The 16,903-nt window shown below is 42.6% G+C and overlaps 1 protein-coding gene across 8 annotated transcripts in view; it reads right to left on the bottom strand.

Annotated features, from left to right (window-relative positions):
* The window catches only part of LOC147008839 (plasma membrane calcium-transporting ATPase 2-like), a 174,206-nt gene that overhangs the window by 94,809 nt on the left and 62,494 nt on the right, over positions 1-16,903 (bottom strand). For 6 of the 8 annotated variants that reach the window (XM_085864280.1, XM_085864281.1, XM_085864277.1 and 3 more), the window contains exons 4-7: positions 14,675-14,932; positions 14,300-14,425; positions 12,324-12,446; positions 10,397-10,510 (exon numbers count right to left, since the gene is read on the bottom strand). In XM_085864280.1, coding sequence (XP_085720406.1) covers positions 10,397-10,510; positions 12,324-12,446; positions 14,300-14,425; positions 14,675-14,932 — 621 coding nt within the window. The remainder of the gene's footprint in view (positions 1-10,396; positions 10,511-12,323; positions 12,447-14,299; positions 14,426-14,674; positions 14,933-16,903) is intronic. The other 2 variants (XM_085864283.1, XM_085864284.1) reach the window with 1 other exon arrangement.

The raw sequence follows: 16,903 nt of genomic DNA, 5'->3' as shown, positions 1-16,903 counted from the left end.
ACAACGGCAGAATCAATACCTACCTATTCATGAGCTGGTAGAAGTGTTGAGCAAGAAGTACCAGAAAATCCTCTTGATGTCGCACTACACTTCTGTGCATACATGTGTTGTGTGGATGTGACACAGTGAGCTACCCATTCAGAAGGGGAAAAGAAGAGGTCAGGTCAGGTATGGGAGCATGTGCCAGAACAGCGCGTCGCTGCGTCCACTTTCCGCCGGTACTCCAGGGGCCTCCATCTGGCCATCCCCCAGGCAGATGCCAGGCCCATCCCCATCTCCTTGAGATGATGGTCAACCTACTGCAACCATGAGGCACGTGGTCGGCCCACTGGCCTCCTCCACTCATGAGACTCCCTCGCTGAGAGAATCTGGTGAGCAGGATCAGCGTCAGGAAAACGAGCCACATGTCCATACAGCCGCAACTGACGCTCACGGACTATGCAGGTAACAAATCTCATCCGAGTCTCTCTCAGCAACCGCTCGTTGGACACAAAATCCGACCAGCGATAGCCAAGGATTCTTCGAAGAGACCTGGTACCAAAGGAATTAAGTCTCTGTCTCAGATCCTTGGTCAAAGTCCAAGTCTCGCACCCATAGAGCAAGACTGGAAGTACCAAGGACCTGAAGACTCGGACTTTCGTCCTCCCGCACAGGTACCGGCAGCGCCACACCCCATGATCCAGTAAATCCATGACTCCCCAGGCCCGACCCAGACGTCTATTGACCTCCGGCTCACAACCTGCGGAGACATGAATATCACTGCCAAGGTAAGTGAATCTATCCACGACCTCAACATCCTCACCACAAACAGACACAGACAGGACAGCAGCATCCAAGATGTCACCGAAAGCCTGGATCTTAGTTTTGACCCAAGAAATCAGTAATCCCAACGGCTCCGACTCCTCATTCAGCACCTCGAGGGCCCCCAAGAGGATGTCTAAAGTCTCCGCAAAGATGACTGCATCATCTGCAAAATCAAGGTCCGAGATCTTGACATTGCCAAACGATGCACACTTGATCTCTCCGACATCCTCCCTAAAATCCAGTCCATACAAGTGCTGAAAAGTGTGGGGGCAAGTACACATCCCTGACGAACTCCAGTAACAACTGGAAATAAGTCAGAGATGGTACCACCACACTTCACAGCACTCTCAGTACCAGAGTAGAGTTCAGACATCAGATCGATCAGTTTTGGTGGCACCCCACGAAGACCAAGAATCCTCCAGAGGACATCCCGATTCACTGAATCGAACGCTTTACAGAGATCAACATAGGCTGCAAGCAGCCCCTGCCGAAACTCTCGTCTGCGTTCGGTGAGGACACGAAGGGCAAGGATACGGTCAATCGTTGACCTCTTTGGTGTAAAGCCTGACTGCTCTGGACGCTGGTGCTCAAGCAGATGGTGGCGAACCCTATCAAGAATTATCGGAGCAAAGACCTTGCCTGGCACTGAGAGCAGTGTCACCCCTCGGTAGTTGTTGCAGTCTTGGCGATCACCCTTCCCTTTCCAGAGAGGGACAACAAGGCCCCTCTTCCAGTCAGTTGGGATGATGCCTGTGTTCCTGTGAAAAGAAGAGCGGCACAGGTTTCTCTGGGACTGATAGGAAACCTTCCCCACCTTGTTGATTTTGGAAGAGATAGTGAAATGGCAGCAACAGAATGTGTCATTGATGAGGCCAGAGTATACTGGACTGCTCTGCATGGCCAAAAAGGGTTCAGCTGTTTGGATACCCTCAGGCAGCATATGTTTGTCTCTTCAAAATTAGACCTTAGGTCACTGCCAGCAACAGAAGATGCATTTTACTTCCTTGTTTTAAGAGCATTGTATCAATTGCTTCTGTATAGACGTGCACATCTCAGTGACCGAGCACTTCCCCCAGCCACAACATTTGGCAGAACCCTTATCAATGGAAAACTGGTCCCAATTCTCATGTCTAAGCCAGCCAAGCCAAACATAGACAAAACGGTGTCTTGCATGTGCAAATTATCCAAATGTCTGAAACGATGTTCATGCAAAAGGCTGCTGTGCCTTGCTGAGTGACATGCATATGCCTTCGTCAGAGAGGTTCATGTGGTGGAGTTGTTTCAGAGAGTGACTCTTCCTCTGAAGAGGATGTTTCATGTCACAATATTGTGTTAATCCATTTCTAATTTTATCTTCCTTAAAACCATGGCATGTAAAACTATGTTCTTGTTCCTGACCCCATTGATAGTCAAGCATTTCTGAGTTGCATAAATCTTTTGTTGTTTGACATATAACCTTGTCAATTGTAGGTAGGTTAAATCACCAATTGTGATATAGGAAATGAACTCCTCTTTAATATGAGGGGTCATTTGTGTATATAGGTTTAGTGGTTATGATTTTAGGACAATATGAATTACCCCTACCCCCATCCTACATCTTCGCTTTTGCCAACATTTTGTTATCAGAGGGGGCTCGCATAAGTGTTGACTGTGTTGTTGCGCAAGAGTTTCACCATTGCCAACATTGGTTTTCATATACTCAAAGGGTGTCTCTTTATGAAAATCAACACAAAAATTTTATAGCAGACCGGGCAATTTTTTTTTAATTTTGATCGGTTGGCTCCCGGACTATACCCCTGTAACCCCCTCCCTCCGATCCCCAAGCCCACCTCCTTTCAAATCTACAGTTTTTCCTTTCTGAGAATTTCCTTCTGTATCCATTTTGTCTATTCCATGCGTCCTCCTCAACCCCTCATTCCTCCCCACTCCCATTATTTGTTCAATTGTCCCTCTATTTTGCCCTTCACCCTGCTGTTGATGTCTGTCTGTCTGTCTGTCTGTCTGTCTGTCTGTCTGTCTGTCTGTCTGTCTGTCTGTCTGTCTGTCTGTCTGTCTGTCTGTCTGTCTGTCTGTCTGTCTGTCTGTCTGTCTGTCTGTCTGTCTGTCTGTCTGTCTGTCTGTCTGTCTGTCTGTCTGTCTGTCTGTCTGTCTGTCTGTCTGTCTGTCTGTCTGTCTGTCTGTCTGTCTGTCTGTCTGTCTGTCTGTCTGTCTGTCTGTCTGTCTGTCTGTCTGTCTGTCTGTCTGTCTGTCTGTCTGTCTGTCTGTCTGTCTGTCTGTCTGTGTCTGTCTGTGTCTCTCTGTGTCTCTCTGTGTCTCTCTGTGTCTCTCTGTGTCTCTCTGTGTCTCTCTGTGTCTCTCTGTGTCTCTCTGTGTCTCTCTGTGTCTCTCTGTGTCTCTCTGTGTCTCTCTGTGTCTCTCTGTGTCTCTCTGTGTCTCTCTGTGTCTCTCTGTGTCTCTCTGTGTCTCTCTGTGTCTCTCTGTGTCTCTCTGTGTCTCTCTGTGTCTCTCTGTGTCTCTCTGTGTCTCTCTGTGTCTCTCTGTGTCTCTCTGTGTCTCTCTGTGTCTCTCTGTGTCTCTCTGTGTCTCTCTGTGTCTCTCTGTGTCTCTCTGTGTCTCTCTGTGTCTCTCTGTGTCTCTCTGTGTCTCTCTGTGTCTCTCTGTGTCTCTCTGTGTCTCTCTGTGTCTCTCTGTGTCTCTCTGTGTCTCTCTGTGTCTCTCTGTGTCTCTCTGTGTCTCTCTGTGTCTCTCTGTGTCTCTCTGTGTCTCTCTGTGTCTCTCTGTGTCTCTCTGTGTCTCTCTGTGTCTCTCTGTGTCTCTCTGTGTCTCTCTGTGTCTCTCTGTGTCTCTCTGTGTCTCTCTGTGTCTCTCTGTGTCTCTCTGTGTCTCTCTGTGTCTCTCTGTTTCTCTCTGTGTCTCTCTGTGTCTCTCTGTGTCTCTCTGTGTCTCTCTGTGTCTCTCTGTGTCTCTCTGTGTCTCTCTGTGTCTCTCTGTGTCTCTCTGTGTCTCTCTGTGTCTCTCTGTGTCTCTCTGTGTCTCTCTGTGTCTCTCTCTGTCTCTCTCTGTCTCTCTCTGTCTCTCTCTGTCTCTCTCTGTCTCTCTCTGTCTCTCTCTGACTCTCTCTGTCCCTCTCTGTCTCTCTCTGTCTCTCTCTGTCTCTCTCTGTCTCTCTCTGTCTCTCTGTGTCTCTCTCTGTCTCTCTGTGTCTCTGTGTCTCTGTGTCTCTGTGTCTCTGTGTCTCTGTGTCTCTGTGTCTCTGTGTCTCTGTGTCTCTGTGTCTCTGTGTCTCTGTGTCTCTGTGTCTCTGTGTCTCTGTGTCTCTGTCTCTCTGTCTCTCTGTCTCTCTGTGTCTCTGTGTCTCTGTGTCTCTGTCTCTGTCTCTGTCTCTGTCTCTGTCTCTGTCTCTCTCTCTCTCGTTCCTTTTGGCCTGCTCCACTCAGTGTTCTAGCTTTTATACGAGCCTTGACTCTGCATAGTTTTGTCTTTTTTACTGCTTTCAGGTTTTATCAACTGAAGGGTGACAAAAGTACCATGATTGGCATGAGTGGGGGACAAAGTGAAGCCGATGCTTTGGGTGTTAGTCTAACTGTTGTTCTGATGAAGGGGAGACATCCAAAACATCAGCTTCACTTTGCTTTCCACGATGATTAGCAAAAGCCGTTGTCTATACTCGTCCTGATCTCCGTTGATGGACAATTCGAACAATATGTGATATAAAGTAAAAGTTGACAAAGTCGAGCATTCCGCATTACTGCCTTTATAATAATATAGAATACGAGTTCCCGTACAAGGAATTTCAATTCATGAGGACTCCATTAGACCCATCAAGCCTGCACAATGGCTGCCAGCTGATGGTTACTTGTCCATACTTTATCCTTTTTAAATGCTGAGCATCAAACATTTAAGAAGCACGTACCATTTTTAAAGTCTTTGGTATGACTCGGCCAGAATCTTGTTCGAACCACAGACCTCCCAGACTCAGAGCAGATGCCCTAACCATTACACCACCGAGTCTTTAAAGTGTATATTACAAAGATTCTTCAATGCATAACAGGACGTCCATCGCAAGTCGTGAACATTTCGGTGGCTGATAACCAACAATGTACAGGTCACCTACTGGAGGTAATGGGAGGAATTTGGATTTTTTTTCCAGGGTCCCAGAACAGAATGGCTGACGCTTTGTGAAAATAATTGTGACGTTTTTAATGTCCACCAGCCAATGGAATCAAATGGGGAACTCAGTTCAGAGTGAAGTTGGGAATCAAAAGATGACAGCTTATAGACATATTGGGAAGTGAACCCAAACTCATCCGCTAAATGTGAATATGCTATCTCTGAGATATCATGTCAGTCTGCTTCTAAACACTATGCCGGACAAAAATGCAGCAAACAGTATTATGTGCGCATAATTAGCCCGTCTCCCCGCGCAACGGGAGATGGGGTTTTGCAATCACGTGTGTGTGTGTGTGTGTGTGTGTGTGTGTGTGTGTGTGTGTGTGTGTGTGTGTGTGTGTGTGTGTGTGTGTGTGTGTGTGTGTGTGTGTGTGTGTGTGTGTGTGTTCAGGCCATAACTTTTTGATGCACAAACAATGGGAGTAGTCAGGGGCGGGGATCATTTGAGCTTTTGTCTTCAAATTTTCAGTAAACCCTGATTATGAGAATATGGAGAAAATGATTAAAAATTGGATCAAAATATGAAAGGGAAAAGTCAGAGTGACGATAAATTTTTACCGATTGACCTTTTGTCATCAAATCTTCAACAAACATTTATTATGATAATATGGAGAACACAAATTAAATTATATTTTGACCGTCGTCGTCGTCAAGTTCGGTTCGAGTACAAAGCGGACACGGACGGGATTTACATTTTGAGGTTTGTTCTGAGCCTCTCGGAGCCCTTACGGATTGGCGGTGTCTATTAACAACTGTCCAAACTGTTCATAGAGTGTCATGTCAGGTGGCTTCCACCACCAATGAATGGTAGAACTGAAAAATATTACATCATGAGGATGTAGAGTTGTCTTTACTGCAATATCACTCATAAATAAAAACAATTTGTTAATTTTTACAGATGAGTTGGAAAAATTAACTGTCTTTTTAATATCGTCGATCAAGCATTATTGATTAGTAAGAAGTTTTTACTTCTGCCTTTTATAGAACACTCAATAATGGACCGGACTCGGTACACCAACGCAATAATGCCATGACGACTCCTTCGATGTATATGGACATTTACGTTATACACAGTAAACATGTTTGAAATAAAAATTGAAAGAAATCCAAAGCAGCCTATTTGAGTCCAGTGCATGATGAAGGCCTCCCTCTGTTCATGTCAAGGGATGCTTGTCACACTTACCAAGTGTGCGTTGGCAATGGTGATCAGCCATGGGAATCAAACCCACAGCAGCCGGTGGAGAAAGAAACAAGTCTTTAACCACGTCACCAAACAACCAGGTATGATCGAGGTATGTCAACCACCATGGGAAGCAAGTGGAAGCTGACATTTTGGGCATTAACTCTCTTTTCCTTCAGCGAAGGGTTAATGATTGAATCATCAGCTTCTCCTTGGTCCTTATGGTGGTTAGCATACCTCGATCAACGGTTGTCTCACCTGACTGCTAATAAAGATCGACACTCGCCTTCACCAGCAACACTAGTTCTTCCTTCGACAATGAGAAACCAGTTGGTAAGAAAATTATAAGAGATCATGTGATGATTCAATGTTTGGCCAAAGGTGATAACAAGCGGCCATCTTCAAGCACTGCTTGGAAGAGGCCATCCAAGAAAAGGCAAATGTTATCCCCATGCTTTTTTGAATAAAAAAGGGGGGGGGGTATTGTAATCGGCTACACCTGTCTGTCCGTCTGTCTGTCAGACACTCTATCTCCTCCTAAATGGTTGTGCAGAAATTCACCAAATTTGGTAATTATGATTACCATATGGCATGAAGGTGCAGGTGAAAGAGCAGGGTTATTTTTGGCCCTGCCCCATGGGGTGGGGTCAAGAGGTCAAATTTCAAAAAATTAAATTACAGGCAAGTTTTAAACATCTTTTTAATGAAATTTCATGTATTCAAAAAAACATTGGGGGACGCATGAAATATGCAACGATTTTTGGGGGATTTGATCTCCGGTTCATACCCTTGGGGGTGGGGACTTAGTCGGGTCACAGGGGCCAAAATGGAAAAATAATTAACTTACAATTTCACATTGGGTTATTCCTGGTGGAACATTTTGCCATCTTTCAACTTTGTTTTCGGTGGGAAGCATGGGGATTTGTGATGGTGTTCCATTGACTTCACTCTAGTTCGAATTGCACAGTCAAGATCTGGGAAAATGCTTTTAGGCATGGGTTGGTCAACAAGCAGACAATACTATAAAGATGAGGTAAGTTGCCTCCCAAATAGCAATCTTTCATTGATTCAACATTAACAGGTCAGTAACACCGACGACCATCGCAACTTCCATTACAACGTTGACATTGTAGCAATATCACCTTTTCCATGATGGAGACAATCACGGACTCAACGCTCAGTCAACGTAACTGTCAACAATAGCTCCACAAAGACACAATTATACCTTGCTATCTGGAATACTCGTGCAGTTAGTACAAAATTAAAGGAATGTTGATGAGGCCAAAAGATCACCAACATGTGAGCAAGAGAAGCACATCGTACTCCTGATGCTGAGACGTCAAGGATCAATCTCTTGAACTGTTCAGCCTTAACAAACACAACTCAACAGCAAGTAGAACAGTACTCGGTATAGCGCATACCTCTACCAGGCTGAACAGTTTACGTTTTGTATCCCACTCACTCATAGGCTGGATCTGGATCTGGACCTGAACTTGAATCAGAATCGAATCAGCTTGTTCTTGTCACTTAACCAACTTATCCCCTAGTTTTGTCATAATTTGTCCACAACTTTTTGAAATATCATGCTATATGTAATGCTTTTTAAACCATTTCTTATTGGTGAAGAATCATTTAAAAACTTCTCGCATCCGGATTTGAATTCGGAGCTTCACCAGATTTGAATCATTTTGTCCCTGTGAAACACCCAACTTGTCCACCAAGTTTCGTCCGAATCTGTCCATAACTTTTTGAAATATTGTGCCATATTGTTTTTGGCCCTATCTCTCAGTGGTGAAGAATCACTTTAAAAATTCTAGTACCAAGATCTGGATCTTCACCAAAATCGAATCATTTTGTCTTTGTCAAACATCCAACCTCTCCACCAGGTTTCGTCCGAGTCTGTCAACAACCTTTTGAGATATCCTGCTCACAGAGAAACAAATAAACAGACAGACGGGGTGAAAACATAACCTCCCCCCCCCCCCCCCCCCGTGGCGGAAGTTATAAAGAGCTTCAGGGCCTCTGGTTCACACTATAGATTAGTACTATATTGTCCTAATGTAAGCCATGAAGAGATTAATGTACCAATATGGAGCTCAAGTATGTACAGGTATTCTTTGCCAATGGAGGTCAATGTGCTCAAGACAGGTTGTGTCTGATAACACTGAAAGGTTCAAGAGGTTGAGCCTTTTTCGAAACAAAATCACAGAAAAGGAACATTTTCTGAATAAGAGAGCAAGTCTGCAACATTAACGTGGGATTGGATTGCAAACTGGCTTTGTGATGGGAAGCAAAGAGTGGGTGTGAGTGGGAGGATGTCTTGCTGGGAGTATGTAAGGAGTGGGGTACCTCAAGGATCAGTACTCGGACCATTACTATACATTATTTACATCAATGATTTGGATAGTCGGGTCAAGAGTAAGCTTTCCAAATAGGCAGATAACACAAAGCATGGAGGTAAGGTGGGTATCAGAGGGGGTGGTGATCAGATTCAGGAAAGTATTGATACTTGCAAAGATTTGGCAAAAGATTGGCACATGCAATTTAACCTGAGCAAGTGTAAGGTGTTAGGAATGGGAGAGAACAATGAAAATAGAGATTACAGGGTGCAAGGGGTAATTTTGGAGTATGTCACACAGGAGAAGGATCTGGGGGTGGTAATAGATACGGGAGGTAAGCAGGCAGCACAGTGCCAGGCAGCTATAGGTAAAGCAAATAGGGTTTTCGGTTGTATTCGGAGGGGGATCATTTATAAATCAAAAGAGGTGGTGTTCACATTGCACAGGGATTTAGTGAGGGCGACATCCAGAATATTCTGAACAGTTCTGATCAACACAGTTCTGGAAGGACATAGATGCCTTCGAGAGGGTTCATCACACGGCTACTAGATTGATCACACGGATACTCGGCCGAGCTAGACTCAGCTATGAGGAGCGGCTGAAGGAGACAGAGCTTTATACACTAGAAAGGAGGCAGTTACAAGGAGATATGATAGAGATGTTTCAGATAATTGAAGGTATAGATAAAACAAGTGCAGATTAATTATTCAGCAGAGTCGACAGTGATAGGACCAGGGGGCCATTGTTTAAGTGTTCTTTGTTATATTTGTGAAGAAGAGGAGAGTTCAGACAATAGTATGGGAGGGGTCTTTTACTCAGAGTAGTTGATGCATGGAATGGTCTCCCTGGAAAGGTAGTGTCAGCAGAAACAGTGGACAAGTCTAAATTGAAATTCAATGGGTACCTGGAATTATTGGAGATGGAAGGGTAGAGGGATGTTGGCAGGAGTTTTTGGTAGTTTCTGCATTATGTGTACAGAGTGCTGTTGGCGGGGGTCTCGTCAAGGGTTGTTGTGTGGTTGATGTTGTGTGTTTTTTTTTTTTACCAAAAACAGTCTTTGCCCATGCCCCTTCCCCTGGAAAGAAAAAAAATTGATATATATATATATATATATATATTTTTTTTTTTTTAACATTCAAAAAAACTACAAAAACTACAAAAAAAAAAACATTTTGCATTTTTATTGTTTTGATCTAGTGTTGATAAATTGGTGTGTAGATGTGGCGCAGGTGCAATGGGCTGTGTGTATCCCTGTGTGTCCTCAATCACAAACTTGGAAGAAAGTAATGTGACTTAGAGGTAACGAAGACTTACTGTATAATGCACTGAGGTACTGTACTATAGTCAATCAAATATAAAATGCTTTGTATTCATCATGGAAATCAGGCAGGTGGGGTGTGTGACAAGTCTGAATCCTTCCTTCGAGAACTCTAATTCTCCAAGGCAGAACGAGTTTAAAATGCACCCTTATTTATGTAAAGCTTCCTTTTGTGGGATAAAAGGGCAAAAGCTTCCTGATCCTCATGGAAAAAAAAAATGTCTCAACACGTCCAGAGAATCTCCCGGCTAAGTGTGAGACATAAAGCATGTTCCTCAAAAGAAATATCACTCAATTGACCACTTCTTCCTCATATGCATTCATCAAATAATCCATCACCCTCCCAAGGTTCAAGATTTCTGCTCACCTCCTCAAATTTTGTCCCCTTTTACTCCAATCTCACTTTCACCATCATTCACACAAAATGGTTCACATTAATCGATACCGTGTTCACCTGTTCGATACCATCCATCAACCCACATGCAAGTCGTTCGACACTGTCATTTAGCTCTTCAACAAGCCTTGATATCTTCTTAAAAGGAGCACGAAAAAATCAACAAATGTCAATGCACAGCGCTGACATACCATTGAAGAGTTCTGCGGTTCCACCAACCATGTCCCCACTTGGAGATGTTGTGTCAGAGGTGGAGGGAAGGGGAAAGATCACAGCGGGGTTGTGGCAGGAAGAACAAGCTGCAGCTACAGGTTGGGAGGCAGGGGAGTGAGAAGCAGGTTTATTTGTATATGTATTTACTGCCAGGCAAAGCAGGGAAAATACTTTGCAGGAAAAGAAATGTGGTAGGAAGAGGGATGGAAGCTCCATTCACGGTTTGCAATCAATTTTAATCATGCTTCGGGGTAGAGATACTGCACTTTTTACCAGGAAGAATTTCTATCATTGGTCTACAGAAGACACATACCTGTCTAAGCCAGGTAAACATACGTACCCAGAAATTAGGCAACTACCCCATGAGTACAAACCTATCAGTCTCACAGCTACTCCGCCTAGAGGATGAAGAATAGAAAATGGTCTTCTTATTGGCTAGGATTAACCTTATCCTGACTGACAGTTTTGACCCGTGGTCTCCAGCAGATGCCACAAGAAATTCTGCAATACTTGCAACTATTTCTCCATAAATGACCTGTGTGATTTGCTTTCGAGTTTTCTTGAAGGTAGTTGAGTTGTCTGGCAGCAGGAATGATCTAGGGGAATGCGATCAGTGTATTGTCTTGGCCAGGGAAGATGTGCGACACCATCGTCATTTCCTATATATATATATATATATATATATATATATATATATATATATATATATATATATATATATATATATATATATATATATATATATATATATATATATATATGAATGAATGACTGTCATGCATTATATTTGTTCAGTGCAGGGGTTCCCAAACTCAGGGTTGTGATCCAAACTTGAAAAAACCCTCAAAACCGGTTTTTGAGGAGTGTTTTCACATCAAAAGCGTTTTCCCCGACAATTTTTACCGTAGGTACCGGTACCGAGTAGTTACCATACCGTTTGGGTTGGAGGCGAATGTGATTTCAAATTTTACATCGTGAACAAAAAAGTTTGGGAACCGCTGGTTTAGTGGATTGAGGAATTGTCGAACGTTTTCCTGTTACTTGTAGTGACAAGTGGTTTGTGGACACTTGACTTCTACGTAAGTCCACAACGTACAGCTGTGGGCGCATTGCTCATTTCAGGAGTACCCATTAGGAGATGGTGGACATTTTGTTCAATGCAGTGATCCTGTTGACGGACGAGTCTTTTCGCACAAGCACCCGATTTTGTGCCTTTGGTGAAAACCGCCAGGATCCTTCTGCCTTCCCTCGATTGTCAGTGAATATTGTGTCACATGACCTCTTAACACTTAGGATCTCCAACGTTTGGCCAGGCAGCATCAATGTTTGGGCTATATCCATTGCAAATGTTGAATATTTGTTATTTTTCAACATTAAGAATACTGAGAATGACAGGAAGGGGTTAATAAAGTGGTGTTGAGTCGATAACTTTCCATCCAACAAGCTGACTTGCTGTCCAATATGCATTCATTCAGGAATGTCAACAACCCCATTGCTGCAATAGAAACAGCAACTATGCCACATATATTTGGGGCACGTCGGCCAACTCAAAATTATTCACATCAGTCAAGTTTTGAATCCAGATCACTTCGTTGGCTACTACATGGTCTGTAAACTACCTCGTCTCACCATTTGTATGATATCGTGAGGATTCTGGCAACAACTTTAATGAACGAGACTCCACAACACGACTTAAATAATAACTCTGGATATGAACACAACACTAACTCGGCAATGGCCTTCCGTTCGGTCTTGTTTGAATCAAAATAAAATTTGGACAAAAACAAATAATTGTTTTCTGAATGATAACGATCAGAAAGGAATGAGCATCAATAATTATTTGCCCATTAGAAAGTCAGGTTTCTCAGGGTGTAGCTCGTAAATATGTTCAAATCCAGGCTCTACCTGCAATAGGTGGCTCTTGCATTGCTTCTCCAGCTCCCAACAGAGTGAATATGATCCCAGTTTGAGAATTCACCCCAACGGCCGTGACAAGCATCCGTCCAGATCCTTCCATAACGTGCGTGCCTAGGGAGGAGAGGGACTTATCAGCTTTAATCTGTCAATGGGGTCAGTTGCAGCATCCATGCTTTTTTAGGGCCACTAGTTGAAGATGTGACGAGGTACTCCCAGAGATTAAATTAAATCAATGCCTCTATATCTTGCCTGCTGTGGCAATGACATCTTCTTTCGTATGAAGCACAAGGCTGCGGGGTTGCATCATTGGCCGAGGGCGCAGCTGTGCCATGGATGCAGTGCCCTTTAGAGGTCAGGGCAGAAAGTTGTAATTTGTTCAGGGTGCTGGCGATACCTCGCCTACTCTTCAACGAAGGACACCGTGAGATCTTTAACATCCAGCAACTAATTCTGGCACACACTGATGAATCACCCTGCCTGTGAAACACCTTGATGAGTTTTTTGCTGGGTCAGCATTCAAACCCAGGCTCAACAGCTTGGATGAGTGCGGTTACTTCTAGGCCATCCTGCCAACAGCATACAAGGATATTAAAGGAAACTAAGACACAAGTGGAGGTCATTTGGCTCCTCATGCCTGTGCCATATCCAAACCCCATTCACGATACAGGACTCTCTCCATTTATTTATCTTATATGTACTAACCACATTGTTATACCATTCACTTCATCAAACTTAAATCTACATCCCCTTGAATTACACTTCGGGATCACCTATGTATTGCATATATGAAAAGAAAGTTGATGTTGGGTTGGGTGAGGGGGTGGGAGAGGAGGTGAGGTGGATACATTTGTGTATGTTTATTGCTCTTTGGTACAGTTGCAACATCAGTGGATGTGTGTCTGAGGTTATAAATGATGCATTGATCAATGAAACGTTTTGCTTTGTTGATTTTAAACTTTTTCCATTAAAAAGTTTAATTAAATGCATGACCTCTCTTGTACGAACTGCTCAGTAGATGGAAGCAAATACTTTCTGTTTGGCCTGAACATTAATAATTTCACTCTATTGTATGTCTGGCAGCGTGGTTTTAAATCGTTAATACAAAGTGCCAATTCCCATCGTGTTCGGGGATGAAAGAGGGGGCCGAGGCCGGGGGAGATGGAGGCCGAGAGTTTCAACCATATTTGTGTCCAGAATTAAATGGGTGTCCATTAGAGAAGCAATTTTATCAGTTTCCCATGGTACAGGAAGTGCTGATTGGAGAGGAGAGTGGTTAGTGTTTGCTGACCAAGAATGAGGAGTGTGGCTGTGTAATATTATTTCAATCAACCAGTGCCTGTGAATGCGTCATTGAAGAAACCTCCATAATAGAAACTGCCTGCAATCCTGGATCTTCGTCTTCAGGCAAATTTGTTTGTGAGCATCAAATTATTATCAAACAACCAAGCTAACCCTAGTGAGGCAACATTCGGTCTATGGCAGCGAAGAGCCAACAGAACCATGAAATATATCCAACGCTGATGAAATGGTGACCTCGGAGCAACAAAGTGACCTTGAACAAGAGCAGAAGCGACCTTGAATAAGAACGGGAGAAAAATTGAACCAGTGAATGGTCTCTTTGGAACATCCATCAACACAGCCTTTTATACATCCATCAGCCATCTCATGGCCTACAGGCATCCAAGTCCGGAGCATCATGACAGATGTGAAAGATTTAGATCTGCTTCCTTTGTGTATCACAAAAAATATGGCTATAATTTCATTCCAAAGGATGTTTTCCTCACTATGATGCTGTCAAACAGCACACAAAAGCTCACAAAACAGGTGATTGATTGTGAAATGAGAAGTCCACATCATAAAGTAGAAGCTATGGTGCCCTCATATACAGCAAAGGTTCACTCAATCAACTTTTTTCTGTAAATATCTCAAATGCAAGTTTTTTTCCCAAATGTCTTTTGGCTCACCTGATAGAAGTATTGGGTCTCTGTCATGGCATTTTTGTACGTGATCAGACTCGCCAGTCAGAGAACTCTCGTCCACTTTGAGGTCGTTACTCTGGATGAGGACTCCATCAGCAGGAAGCAAGTCACCTGCTCAGCAATGAATTAGCCACATGGAAGGGGTTGTTTGTGGATTAAAGTTGGAATTTAAATAAATAAATAAATAGACAAAGAATTAGATAATAAATAAATAAACAAACACACAAACATACCTACATCAGTAAATAAATAAATAGATGGATAGATCGATTGATAGACATCTCCTTCAACCCCCATTATGCTGTGCTAACAGTGAACCTGCAACTGAAAGATAATGCAGAAGGGCTGGTCCAAACTCACCGTACTTCACCTGAGCAATATCTCCCACGACAAGCTCAGCAACACCAATTTGAGAAACCGTGCCCGCACGGACAACCGCGAACCGCTGCTCCTGCTCAATGCGACTCTGCAGTCCACGAAACTGTTTCTCTTTGCTCCAGTCATTAAATGCTGTGACGAGCACAACACAGACTACGGAAAGCAAGATGGCGACACCTTCAATCCAGCCAGCTTCAGCCTCTCCCTCGTCTTCCACACCACCTGAAGCCTCCCCACATGCTGTATCACAAAAGTACACAGGTGTATTCATTAACTTACAAAACTAACCAGCATGTAAGTGATTGTGCGTTTTCACCTACAACACGTCTGTCTTCTCACGAACGTTTCAGTGTGTGGTTTAAGAACACCGACCCCACTGCACCCTTTTCCCCCAATGCAGAAACAATCAAAATATGTGTGACTCGTATTCGTATAACAATATGTGCTGTAGTGTTTCATGGATATGAATGCATTGTAGTAATGGTACATTATGAATGTTGCAATGTTGGGTGAATATAAATTGTTTGATGTATACCAAAGCATTGCCTTGTTGGGAGGATACGAATGAACTGGTACTAGGTCCATTGCAGCTCATGCCAACAAACCTCCTCCCTTTAATCTATTTACTCAGCAACCCTTCTCCCATTCTCCTCATTCTTTAGACAGTATCTCCACTGTGAATATTAAATCATAAGTTTAAACAAACAAGCATTATAATGTGATAATTACCCCCACTTTAATGTCAAAACATAAGTTGAGAATAACCATCTCAACTTGAAACCTTTCACTGCTGTTCAGTGGTTGAGTGGTGCATACAAGTCAAACAAACAGACACCTTCAATTATCATAATAAGTGCTGATGTGAACGGCCTTCATGCAGAGAATACAAGTAGTGTAGTATTACAATAATTCACACACTTTAATATTGAAACTTAAGAAGTCGAGTGTAATGGTCCCACTCCTTAAAATCTTTCTGACAAACCCTGAGCACAACCTGCGGTTTTAATCTCATTCAGTTCAGCGGTGTGTGAGTGCAAACAAGTCAAATAAACAAACACCTCGAATGTTGATGATAATTTCCGATGTTTAATATGGACGATGATTTTCCGTCAGAGAATTGACGTCTTAATCACATTATGACTTGTAATATCCCGTCCTACCAGGAATGGTGCGACACTGTACACATTTGCAGAGAGAATTTGCATCACCCCGTAAACCAAAACAAATGGGATAAGGAATGCTTTTTAACCACCAGAAACATCCATTGGTACACCATGAGTACAACTACCAAGTTTCACCTCATTCTGTCCGGCAGTTCAGCACTGCATATAAGACATATAAACAGAAAGAGGTGGCTGCCTTTGTGAGGATGATGATATTGATAATGATAGGTGAATCAATATTAATCTGTTAGTCAATATTAAAAATGTGTTGCAAGATACAGTTGATACAATATATATATATATATATATATATATATATATATATATATATATATATATATACATACACATTACAAATATATGTGATTGAATAATTAATCGATGAATTGATGAATCAATAAATCAAAATTGCCCTTTATATCCAAATCACGTGTTCAGTGTCGTATCCAAATATCAGCTTCCGAGCTCAAAAAGTGCCTGAGATTTTGCCCAGATTAAAAATAAAAAAATAAGTAATTAATAAATCGATAATAATTAAGTAATTACCCAATTAACTGATTAATAAAAAAATTAAAAAATACCGCTTTTGCCAAAGCACATCTTCACTCACTTTTGCCCCCAAATTTCAGCTTCCCAGCTCAAAGGAAGGCTGAGATATCGCCCGGAAAAGCAAGAAAGAAAATAATTAATCGATTAATTGATGAATCAATATACAAAGACACTATTTATAGCCAAATGACTTGGTCACTGTCAAGTCAAAATATCGGGTTCTGAACTCAAAATGTGCTTGAGATATTCCGGGGATGAGAAATAAAATAAATAAGTAATTAATAAATCGATAATAACAAGTCTGAAGACGACAATGGTTCACGAGCGGTATTTGACGATGTCGATTGTTTCAGAAGTCAAGGATGAGACAATGTGAAAATTTTTGACCAAGTTATAAAAATGATCAACATGATGTGGTACGGGTGACAGGTTATTAGCTGCAAAATGTCGAAAACCCGGTTTCGTTCAACAACTTTCAAAATTTGACCTTTGCATAACC

Source organism: Eptatretus burgeri, chromosome 18 (assembly GCF_056783735.1).
Source record: "Eptatretus burgeri isolate ZD-2024b chromosome 18, Ebu_testis_v1, whole genome shotgun sequence".
Classification (NCBI taxonomy): domain Eukaryota; kingdom Metazoa; phylum Chordata; class Myxini; order Myxiniformes; family Myxinidae; genus Eptatretus; species Eptatretus burgeri.
Note: the sequence above shows the minus strand (reverse complement) of the source record. Positions and strands in the feature narration are given on the sequence as shown.